The 12,093-nt window shown below is 37.8% G+C and overlaps 1 protein-coding gene across 5 annotated transcripts in view; it reads left to right on the top strand.

The window, feature by feature from the left end:
- Nucleotides 1-9,739, top strand: part of PHKB (phosphorylase kinase regulatory subunit beta) — a 201,029-nt gene extending 191,290 nt beyond the window's left edge. For all 5 annotated transcript variants that reach the window (XM_047789954.1, XM_047789952.1, XM_047789950.1 and 2 more), the window contains 4 exons: nt 2,210-2,339; nt 6,270-6,377; nt 8,438-8,578; nt 9,229-9,739. In XM_047789954.1, the coding sequence (XP_047645910.1) occupies nt 2,210-2,339; nt 6,270-6,377; nt 8,438-8,578; nt 9,229-9,366 (517 nt within the window). In that variant the 3' untranslated portion in view covers nt 9,367-9,739. The remainder of the gene's footprint in view (nt 1-2,209; nt 2,340-6,269; nt 6,378-8,437; nt 8,579-9,228) is intronic.
- The last annotated feature ends 2,354 nt before the right edge of the window (nt 9,740-12,093 follow it).

The raw sequence follows: 12,093 nt of genomic DNA, 5'->3' as shown, positions 1-12,093 counted from the left end.
GTTGTGTTAGAAGGATACTGGGGACAGCGTGAAGGCGGTTCAGTGGCCAAAGCTGGAACAATATGAGCAACAAAATAAATGATGATAGTATTGGATTATATCTCATAGAGCGAATATCCATGAGTCCATGCTAATATAGATAAATGGGAGGGAAGGGACTCTTACTGCAATAGAATTCTAATTAATAAGTGTAGATGGGATGATGGGAATAGAAAATCACCATAAAGCAAATACAACAGTAATCATCAAGAACCACTAAATTTAGTGAGTGGAAGTACATGAAAAATGGAAAATTTGCATAATTTCAGAGCATTTCTATTCAAGATACTTTTCAGTTGTAGAAAAAAAAAATTGTAACTTTTCAGTGAAGAAAGCCGACAGATTCCACCTTAACTGAATAATCAAGGTTCGCATCAGCACATCAGCATCACATACCCTACCCGTGATACAATGTGCTGAAAAAGGTGCACCTGTTTCTGGGTATTCATTGCAAAAAATGCACAATCTAATTCTAACCATGAGAAAACGTCAGACAAACCTAAATCGCGGTACATTCTACAAAATAACTGACATTTCTGAAATGTCAAAGTCGTGAAAGATAAAGGAAGACTGAGGAACTGTCACAGGAGTCTAAGGAGACCTGGAAACTACATGCAGTGTGGGATCTGGGACCACAACAAGGAAACTTGTGGTGAAGCTGGCTAAATTTGAATAGCATCCATAGATTAGTAGTATTGTATCAATGTCTATTTCCTGGTTTCAGTAGCTGTTCTACTGGTTTTGTGTGATGGCAGAAGTAGAGGAAGCTGAGTAAAGAACTTCTTTCATTTTCTTTTTACGTTAAAATTTTTCAAAATAGAAAGCCAAAAAATAAAACAAGAGTTCTTCTAAAATAATTCTCTCCTCCACTGTGAATATTCACACATTTCTACTTTTCATGTTGCTCTAAGCACACATCTCCTTTTTATAGCGTTAACCAGGACTTCATAGAACTCTGAAAGCATCTTTTTTGATGTTGCCAAACAAAGGGAATGGGGTTGGGAATCAAATGCAGAGAACAGGATATTCAGCGTATTAGATATTCATTCAGTTCAGAGTATTGGATATTCATTACCCAAAGTAAAACATTACGAAGGAACCTCTCTGGCTTTTTCTCTTTAGCCTAGCACTAAACCCAGCCACGCAAGTCTGGGTTTACCAAAAGAAACTACACCCCCAAAACATGCCTGCTTACTTATGCAGTGATGTAACTTCCTTGGTCCTCTTTCACCAGAACAAAAATGGCTTTTTCTGTTTACGTTGCCCTGCGTAGCTGTTTTCACACCTAGAAATATTGTTGCTCATTACATGCCCACCTTGTGGTTGATGACACGTTTTACTCTGCTGCCTGTTTTAATAAAAAGTATAAAAAAATTTTATATTTGTTCCTATCTCTAGCTTTTCTAAGAATATGCTACTGTGTGATTTGTGTGTTTTCAAATTGTGCAAATTCTGCATCTGTAGGAGTTTGTGATTGAAGTAACTATTATACCTTTAAGATGTCATACTTGAGCCATAAAAATAAGTGATCTAGAACTTTGACTCTTTGTTATGTGTTAAATGACATAAAAGATTTTGTAGCTGATTTTTTAGCACTGGTACTTTGGCCACATTTAAATAGAAAACTAAATAGAAGATGTAAATTAACAAATAAGTTTTAAAATAAGGTAATTTCATTTAATAGATACATTATGCTTTTTTGAGCAGCATTCATCCATTTATCAGGTATTTATTAAGTACCTTTCTTGGAGAGGTTATAGGAGTGATCCAGCTATAGATACAAGGCCCATGCCTTCATAGAGCTTACATTTTATTGTGTACGAAGACCACATGAACTTATTTTGAAATTGGCTGCTCCTGTTTTTTTAAATGGAGCTGCTTTACAAGTTAGAAAGTCATTTGATCACATAGTGAGTTGTAAGTAACTTCCTAGAGAATAACATTTTGCCTGTTAAATTTTTTAAAATCTTGGGGATTTTCTCCTTTCCTACAAGCTCTGTTTTCACTATAAATATTTAGTAACCCCTGTAACACATGGTAGCTATGCATCATTGATGGATTTTGGCTTTTATTGCTCACCCTATTGAAACAATTAATTCACATAAAACCCCTGCTTTCTGCCAAAACAAGCTTGTTTTTCAACACCAAGGCATTTTCTCTTGGTCTACAGATGTTGGCTGAACAGGCGTCAGATCGATGGCTCTTTGAATAGAACTCCCACCGGGTTCTATGACCGAGTGTGGCAGATCCTGGAGCGCACACCCAATGGTATCCTTGTAGCTGGGAAGCATTTGCCACAGGTACAGCCGCCCATGTTTGTGTCAGTAAAAGGGGCTTCTAAAGGGAATTAAGAAAGTAGAGAGTTTTCCCCCCCTCTGCTTTGCAAATAAGCTTTTTACTTTTTTTTCTAAGAGCGTTAAAGGGAGGGCTATTCAGATGCCTAAAGGGAGGAGGTAAGAAGTCTCATCAATTGCATTGGAAATATTTTTTCCTAATCTGAGTTCTTTTTATTTTTTAAATTTTAGTGTTCCTGTATATAAAAGCTGTGCTTTACAATGGATATTTTACTTAACAGTTATATTGTATTTTTTTTAATTGTGTTATCACATTTCTCATATTTCAAGGAAGCTCTATGTTTAAAGAAACCACATGACCAAACCTTTTGCCAAGAAATCTGTCCTTCCTTCGTTTGCTTATTAGTGAATTTAGGGTTTTTCATATTGGCATTATTATGAATGGTGGTATTCCTTCACCACCAAGTGTAATGGGCCAGTGCCAGGGGACTTCACAAACATACATTCATAAGACAAAACCAAATCAGGAATTCCCTGGAGGTTCAGTAGGCTAAGGATCCAGCGTTATCACTGATGTGGCTCGAGTCACTGTTGTGGCGCAGTTTCAGTCTCTGCACCTCATGCCACAGGCATGGCCAAAAAAAAAAGGCACAACCAAATCAGTCTTAAGAAAAAAGGTGACTTAGTGCTGTGGATAAGGAAGTTACTAATTAAAATTGCATGGAATGTGAAAAATATAGTAGCTTTATATGTCATTAGACTATCACTTATTTTACTCAAGATATAACTTACTCTCGGTCCAAATAAATTGGTGTTCCCTCCTTCAGAAGGTTTCCCAAGTTATACAAACTGGATTGCTTTTTTAATTTAATTATTTGATTTAATCCTGACATCTAAATCATTATACTTGCACACCAATGTGAATAACTAGGCTTTCTGGAACTGGGGTACTGTATTGGTTTCTAGTGTTGAAACATCAACCAAATTATTTTTGATGAAAGTCTTTATACAAATATTCCTCTTTTTTTTTTTCTTTTTTTGGCTTTTCAGGTCACACTTGAAGCATATGGAATTTCCCAGGATAGAGACTGAGTCTGAGCTACAGCTCCCGGTCTGTGCCACAGCCATAGTCGCAACGCAAGATCAGAGCCGTGTCTGCAACTTACACCACAGCTCATGGCAATGCTGGATCCTTAACCCACTGAGCGAAGCCACGGATTGAACCCCCATCCTCATGGATCCTAGTCAGGTTCATTACCGCTGAGCCACCACTGGAACTCTCTAAATAGTCTTTTTTTAATTGAAGTATAGTTGATTTACAATATTATATTAGTTTCAGGTATACAACATAGTGGTTCAGTATTTTTATAGATTATATACTCCATTTAAAGTTATTATAAAATGTTGGCTATATTCCCTGTGTTATAATTAAATACTTGTAGCTTATTTCTTTTATACCTAGTTTGTGCCTTTTAGTCCCCTCTCCCTATCTAGCCCCTCTCCTTTTCCCTCTCGCCACTGGTAACCACGAGTTTGATCTCACATATCTGTGAAAAAGATATTCTTGAATATACACACCCATACCATTTTGTTTATATGTACACAGGGTATTTCTGAAAGGACCCACAAGAAACTGGTAGCAGTCTTTTCCTTACTTTTGGGAGAAGGAATTGTGGACAGGGCAGGCTTTCCACTGAAAACCCTTTTTAAACTTTCAGATCCTTTGAGCTTTGTGAATCTATTATTTATTCAAAAAATGAATGAGAACTTTTAAAAAGTATTCTTTATATTATTCACAAACCGTTGAGTGGTTTTCGTTTGTTGCCAGTATAGGTGCTCCAGCCTTTTCCCAGATGCTCCGTCTCCCATGGGTGGGGCACCAGCTTCTACGGTTCACGTCCTGCTTTTCCTGCCAGGCCTCGTGTCTGTGTACAGTGGACTGTGCAGCCTTTTGTTGGCTTCTTTCCCAGCTGATACGCATCAGATTTTCCTTTAGTTGTCTGATTGCCTGGACCACTTACATTTAGCATCTCTCCTTGCTAACAACAACGACATGTTAAGTATTTGTATGTACCAGGAATTTTTCTAAGTGCTCCTTTAATCCTCACAACAGTCTTTTGAGGTAGGTGCTTTATTACGACCACCTGACAGATGAGGAAGCTGAAGCACAGCTAAGTGATTTTCCCAGGGTCCCAACATCCAGGAAGTAGCTGACCCAGGGGGTGACCCTCTTCCCCCACAGTTTAACATCTGGCCTTTTCTCTTAACTTCTCTGCTACACTCTCTACCTCTTTCAGAGTTTGGAAAATAAAGCAACTTTGGTATCTCTTCTCTAGGTTTACCAGCTAGGCTAACTTTTCAAATGAAATCTATTAAAAGGAAATTGATGTGAACCCATGAAGGGGTCTTCCTTTCCTGCTGTAACCGCATGAATCTCATGGCTAGACATCTAAACAGTTATAATTCAGGCATACCTCAGATAGTGGAAGTTTGGTTCCAGACCATCACAGTAATGCAAGTTACATAAATGTTTTTTGTTTCCCAGTGCATGTAAAAGATATGTTTGCACTATACTGTAGTCTATTAGTCTTCAATAGCATTGTCTTAAAAAAAAAAGTGCACAAACCTCAATTGAAAGATACTTTATTGCTAAAAAAGTCTAACCATTGGAGTTCACTGTGGCACAGTGGGTTAAGGATCCAGTGTTATCACTTCACCAGCTCAGGTCCCTGCTGTGGCACAGGTTTGATCTCTGGTCTGGGAACCTCCCTCCACATGCTGGGGGAAAGGCCAAAAAAAATAAAAATACTGACCATCATCTGACAACACAGGGTTGCCATAAACCTTCAGTTTGTTAAAACAACAACAGCCAAAAAAAAAAAAAAAAACCCACAATGTCTGCAAAGTACAATAAAGTGAAGCACAATAAAGCAAGGTTTGCCTGTACCTTGTATAGCAACAGGCTTCATTTTCTCCAAATTAGGTACTACTTATAAACATATAAAATACAGTAGGTGGATCATATTGAATGTAAGAGTGAGGCATTATTATACCAGGTGGACTAATGTAGCTCTCATTTGCTTGAAAGTGGACACTTCTGCTGGGTCCCATTTTGAGTAGTGAGTAGATACACATTGTTCTGAGGCTGTGAATAAGTTCGCTGTAAATTCATCACTGAGGTACAAGCAAATAAGTATGACTCATCATCTCTGCATCTCTGGTAATAATTCTGGTGACTCCATCGCCTTCCATCGTACAAGCCTAGCATTTAGAGCCTTTCCTTCCATCCTCTGAAGATTATCCACCATGCCCGGATATGGTTTGGATTTGAGTTTATTGTCTGCTTTCATTTGGTTTGTGAAAAGTGCATGGAAGATGTTATAATACGCTTGTTTCAAATGAAATATAAAGGGTAGAGTAGAGAAAACTCTGTTTGTTTTACTTTTATCTATGTTTGCTTACCTTTTCTGCACACAATGTTTCCCTTATTTGTATGCATTTTTATGCTGCCGGCTTGAAAAGGACCTGCCACAGAAATGATGTTAATTCAATAGCAAGTGACTTACATGCTGAAGTCTGACAGCAGGCGTAATTTCTTGTGTTAATTCTGAAAGCAATATGTGCTCTTATTTGTTGTCTCAGTTTTTGTCTGTTCTTCCGTGTATTGAAGTGGCTTTGCAATATAGTCCCTTTTTCCTAAAAACATTAATATAGTAAAGATAAACTACTAAAAACAGAAGGTTTAATTTATCACAGTAGTCAGCTGTTTGGCTTCAGTAGTTTGACATATATAAAATCTAGTCGTATAGCTGAAAATGCTCTCTAAGGTTTTGCAGAAACTGAAAACGATTATTGACTAGAAAATGAAATTTTCCTATTAAGTGGGAACCAGAGTATAACAATGCAGCCTGTTAATGCTGAGTTACTTTTTTTCAGCAACCAACCCTGTCAGATATGACCATGTATGAGATGAATTTCTCTCTCCTTGTTGAGGACATGTTGGGAAATATTGACCAACCAAAGTACAGACAGATTGTCGTGGAGGTTTGTATTTAAAAGCGTCGATTGCTAAAGAAGTGCTTTCTATCTGCTCCCTGAAAACTGATACAAAGGAGACTGCCCAAGATACCAGGAATTCCACTCCTCTCCCGACCCACATCTCCTCCAGTTGCGCCCTGGAGAAGGCCATCCTTGACCCGAGTTAAGGCACATACACAGTCCAAACAGTTAAATCCTTCAGTGGAAAGACTGCCCAGCTTTTTCTCTCACATGCCCGCCCACCCACCCCCACTGTAAGTGTATCAACACTACTAGAAAAGAGAGGAAGTGACCTTTTTTTTCTTTGTCTTCTTTTCAGTTTCTTTCTGTTTACAGAAACAACACGTAACTATTGTGCAAAGCTTCCATAGTTTGGAAAATTATAAAAAAGAAACCAAAAAATGAAAAACACTCTATATCCACTAGCAGTAGATCGTCACTGCTGATATTTTGAGGGATATCTTTCCAAACATTTCCCTGTGAACAGAGAAGGCGTGTCATTTTGTGTATCATCACTGTTCCATATAAAGTTAAATGCTAAAATAGACACCCACATGCATGCACATGTGCACACATGCTCTTTGCCATTTTATTTTTTTGTCTTTTTAGGGCCGCACCCGTGGCATAAGGAGGTTCCCAGGCTAGGGGTCGAATCAGAGCTGTAGCTGCTGGCCTCTGGCACAGCCACAGCATCGCAGGATCTGAGCTGTGTCTGCGACCTATACCACCGCTCACGGCAATGCCAGATCCTTAACCCACTGAGCAAGGCCAAGTATCAAACCTGCGTCCTCATGGATGCTAGTCAGATTTGGCACCTTCTAAAATCCAGCGTCCAGAGCTACAGTCAGCTGAGTAAAATTCAACCTCATCTCTGTTGTGCCAAGATTTGAGAAGAGTATTGCCAATCTGTCTCACAGCATGTGGGAGTGAGGGAGAGACTGGGGGCAAGAAAACAAGGGGCTGTCAGAAAGGTGAATCCCTTGCTTATACTGCTAACTTTTTGGTATTTCATGGCCATAGAAGTCCTTAAAACGAAGTCACTCTCTTTGCTGAAAAATGTTCCTTTAGAACTTAAGCAAAACTTCACATTCTTTTGGCTCAATCCCTGCCCCAAGATTTCCCACTTTAGGATTTTCTGAGTATTTCCTTTGGTTCTTTCAGGTTCTGTTTTGGAAGCATTTCAATAAAGTACAGTCAGAAAGATTCCCAAGTTGGGAATTAAGAGGCCGTTTTCCTGTTCCATGTACAAACTAAGAGCCATAATGATCACCAGAAATTCTTTACCAAGCATTTTTACTCAGGTACAATGAGTATCTGAGCAATCTTTGCATATTACATTTTGCACATTATGATTTGTCATATAAAATGAACATTACTCCTTAGGATAAATGCATAGGGGAGCTAAACAATAGGATGATGCCTCTAACTAAGGTAGGTTTTACAGACCAAATAGCACTCATGTCAACAAGGGGTCAGAATTAAGTATATTGTTTAAAACATAATCTTCCCCTGAGAAATACCATGATACCACAGAATTGTACTCATTTTGATGTGCTGGACTCCAAGCCATTTGATCATGAACCTAGATTCAAAATCTCCACTGAACTTACCCAGTCTTCTCTGGCTTTGTTGCCGACCACCTCTTCTGGGGCAGCCTCTGCTCCACGGGAGGGACACTGTTTTGGTGTCTTGCCACCAAGGGTTAATGCCTAAAGACCCGACAGAGTTCAGATACTTTGGGTGAATAGGACACTGTGTACTGTTGACAGGATTAGAAGTCATTTTTTTCTAAGATACTAGTTTTATTTAAGTGACTAAAAAAACATTGCTATACATTAATTTCTAAACGTTTCTTATCTGTGTATCTCCGTAAACAGATACGGAGATACACACAATTAAAAAAAAAAAAAATGTAAAGTTTCCAAACAGGACTCATGCTCCTAATTTGTAAGACTAGAAGATTCCATCCATAGATGATCCTAAAGCCTGTCACCGTGGAATACGAGGAACATCCATCAGTTCTGGGATGGTTCATATAATTGGCTTTCAATGTCTGTCTCTTCTAGCTTCTAATGGTTGTATCCATTGTGCTGGAAAGAAACCCTGAGCTAGAATTTCAAGACAAAGTGGATCTAGACAAACTGGTGAAAGAAGCATTTCATGAGTTTCAGAAAGATGAGAGTCGACTCAAAGAAGTTGAAAAACAAGTAAGTAGAGAAAATAGCTTTCTGTAGACTTTTTTCTTTTGTCTCAGTTCTTCCAGATATCCCTAATCTCTTATCATTGAACTTATAAAACAGATTTACAGAGTGCAGAATAGAGTACTTGAAAGGCAGAGGGAAGTCTGATTTATTTGTGGAATTAATGTTACTTTTTAGTTAATTACTAGTCAGTTCAGCTATGTAGTTCTGACTAAAAAGAAATCTAGGGGGAGATAAATTTCCTTTATATAGTTAGCAGTTAAAATGCATTTTATCAGAAAGGAGCCATAGATTGCAGAAGGCTATAAAATTAAATTCTGGGGAGGATGAGAATGAGTAACAGGCGACGCTGGTGTGTGTACTACCTAATATAGTCCCTTCCGGGCTCTCTGTTTAATATTTCATGCTTGTGCGTAAAAAGGTTCCCTAAGTAAATAAAAATTACCGGCAAACAGGAGAATACTAAAAATGTCTGTCTTTGTTTTATTTGCTAAGAAGATGCCTTAGGAAAATAAAAGGAAAACTCAAGAAGCTCATATTTTCTTGCAGGAAATCTTCCTGTGAATTTATTTTTCCCTCTGGGCTGACACTGATTTTACCTGTCAACTCCTTACAAACCAAAAATCAAACGACTTGCTTACTGTTTTTCTTCGTAGGATGACATGGCTTCCTTTTACAACACGCCCCCCCTGGGAAAAAGAGGAACCTGCAGCTATTTGACAAAGGTCGTGATGAATTTGCTGCTGGAAGGAGATGTCAAGCCAAGCAATGATGACCCATGTCTGGTTAGCTAGTGAGGACGGTGTGAGAGACTCTGTTGAGACCCGTTTTCCAGCAGTGTGTTCAGTGTTGTGGTGAAGCTTAATCAAGGCAGCCATTAGTGTCTGGGCTGATCAGGCTGGTGAGGTGGTTGCCATGCCCTTGGCAGAGTTGTTGGACCTCTCGCATGCTATAGCCACTCTGAAGGCAAGAAATGCTTGTGATCAAGTGAAAAAAAGTTCTCATGATTATACCAACTACAACAATAATCTTTACTGAAAATAGAAATAGTTTATGAATTGAAAGTTCATCACTGCATGTTTTATGATCATATAACTTATCAAAATGAATCTTTGCACTTGGGCCTAAACTCCCACCCTACTGCCGATTACATGAATTTTCCAACTAGTCATGCATACTGGCAATGAAAAATATATTGAAAGAGTGGTGATTTTTTTTAAGTGGCATTGCCATGCTAGAAAAAGATATTAATATGCATCATAAAAGCAAAATCAGCCAGCTGATATTTTGATTCTCAAACTACATTATTAATAATGTTTTAGTATACAGAGCTACTGTACAATTTTTACCTTGTAAACATGGTTGTCATTTTGTATTTGTGCTAACTGTAGGGGTTGGATTAAAATACAGTATAATCTATACCTGATCATATATTCTTTGTGCTCTTACTAAAAACAGTTTGTGTTAAGATTCCTCAGAAGTATGGACTGTTAACTTCGTTTGTACTCATAAAAACAAAATTAAGATCCATTAAATTTTATTTCTGAATTAATAAATATATCTGGACACATTCTTTGTTCACATTATTCACAATATTGAGTTATTACTCCTGAATATTTTATTTTTTTCTTTTTTTAGGGCCACAGGTGTGGCACATGGAAGTTCCCAGGCTAGGGGTCAAATCGGAGCTACAGCTCGTGGCAATGCCAGATCCTTAATCCACTGAGCGGGGCCAGGGATCAAACCCGCATCCTCATGAATACTAGTTGGGTTTGTTTCCACTGAGCTACAACGGGAACTCTCTGAATGTTTTCATTTAATTGATCAGGAGATGAAATGGAAAAGATTCTATCGTGTCTACACACATTGTGTTATCAAATTTACTTCAGCAAATATTCATAAAAACATAAAGTAGATCAAACATGTAAATTTTATGGATTTACTTCCTTACTGAATGTTACAAGGAAGCCCATTAATTTGAGCCCCGGCCCCCAAAAAGAGGCATTTTTCTGCCCAGTCTTAGGGAGTTTCACCTTGGAAATCAAACTTGTCACATAAAAAATGCAGCCCATTTGTAGATTATTGAAAGGATCTAAGAGAGAAAGGATAAGTAGCTTCAGCAACAAGCTAAACTGATACCAAATAAATGGATGAACCAGTAAGTGAAAAAAATCTGGAGTTGGGCACATTCCTCATAACTTTGATCTTGCGTAAGAAATTATATGTGTGCTGGTTGGCAAACTTGTGAAAAATAAGGTAAAATCTGACCTTATAGAAGTTTTACTTTTTTGAGAAATCAAGGAGAAAAAATAATGTCTGTTCAGAATCTGTATGTTTAAGTGTTTCACATGTTTTATGGTATCAAATGTGCATGGTGATCATATGAAATAGAAATTGTCAGGTAAGAATACCAAGATCTAGATTATGTAATAAATTTCTCCACTTGTAGTATGAAAAGAATTCAAGTTACTGTATGTTAGTGTAAAACCTAGGTACTTTTCACTCATCTACCCCAGACTGTAGTTTTTCTTCCCTCTCTCTAAAGGATTGCAGTCTTAGAATGCCACTTTTCCAGCTAGAACCCATGAGGGAGAAGCCAGCAACAGTTGATTCAGCTATGGGAAATGACCGAGTTTAGGAGTTCTCCTTACTTCTGCAAGAATTCTGGCCCAAGGCTCTCTTTTCTCATTGCACTGTCTTTGATTCCAAACCAATCACCGTTTCTGTCCACAACCACAATCTTACTGGATTACAAACCACTTTTGCAAGCCTCCAGATAAATGCTATAAGTGCTTATCGCCCACTGAGCATCCTTCTCTAGTCAGTCAATTTGAGTTTTCCCCTTTGATTCTGAGCAATAACTAAAATAAAGAACATGAATCTGGCCTTGAAGAAAATTCCAATATATAATTACATAAATAATAGGAAATAAAAGTGGTTTCACTGGAATAAGTGTTTTATCTCTAATGGTCAATAATTTGGAAGAGCTAGAACAACTTACAGTTATTAGTGTGGACACATTTGAGTACTGACGTCAATCAAACTATGGTTGTCCAGTGTCAGGACCCCCTACAGATACCAAACTCTATGGATGCTCAAGTTCCTTAAATAAAATGGCATCATATTTGCATGACCACATACATCCCCCAGTGCACTTTAAATCATGTCTAGATCACTTACAATTCCTGATATAAAATTAACATAGTATAAATCTTGTGAAAATAGTTTCCAGTTCACTGCAAATTCAAGTGTTGCTTTTTGGGAACTCTGGAATTTTTTTTTTCTGAATGTTTTTGATCCATGATTGATTAAATCCATGGACGCAGAACCGACAAATACAGTGAGTCAACTGTGCATGCACGCACACGCAACGAATATATCTATCGCAGTATATTTCCTGTGAGTTTTGTTTGTTTGCTATATGCACCTTCTTTGACCAAAAAAAGAGCTTGTTCCTTTATTCTATATTTAATTCTCTTTTTTCTTAACATAAAAAAAAATGGAGCTAATGGTGCTTTATT

This window comes from Phacochoerus africanus, chromosome 8 (genome assembly GCF_016906955.1).
Source record: "Phacochoerus africanus isolate WHEZ1 chromosome 8, ROS_Pafr_v1, whole genome shotgun sequence".
Lineage (NCBI taxonomy): Eukaryota > Metazoa > Chordata > Mammalia > Artiodactyla > Suidae > Phacochoerus > Phacochoerus africanus.
This window is presented reverse-complemented; position numbering and strand designations above follow the sequence as displayed.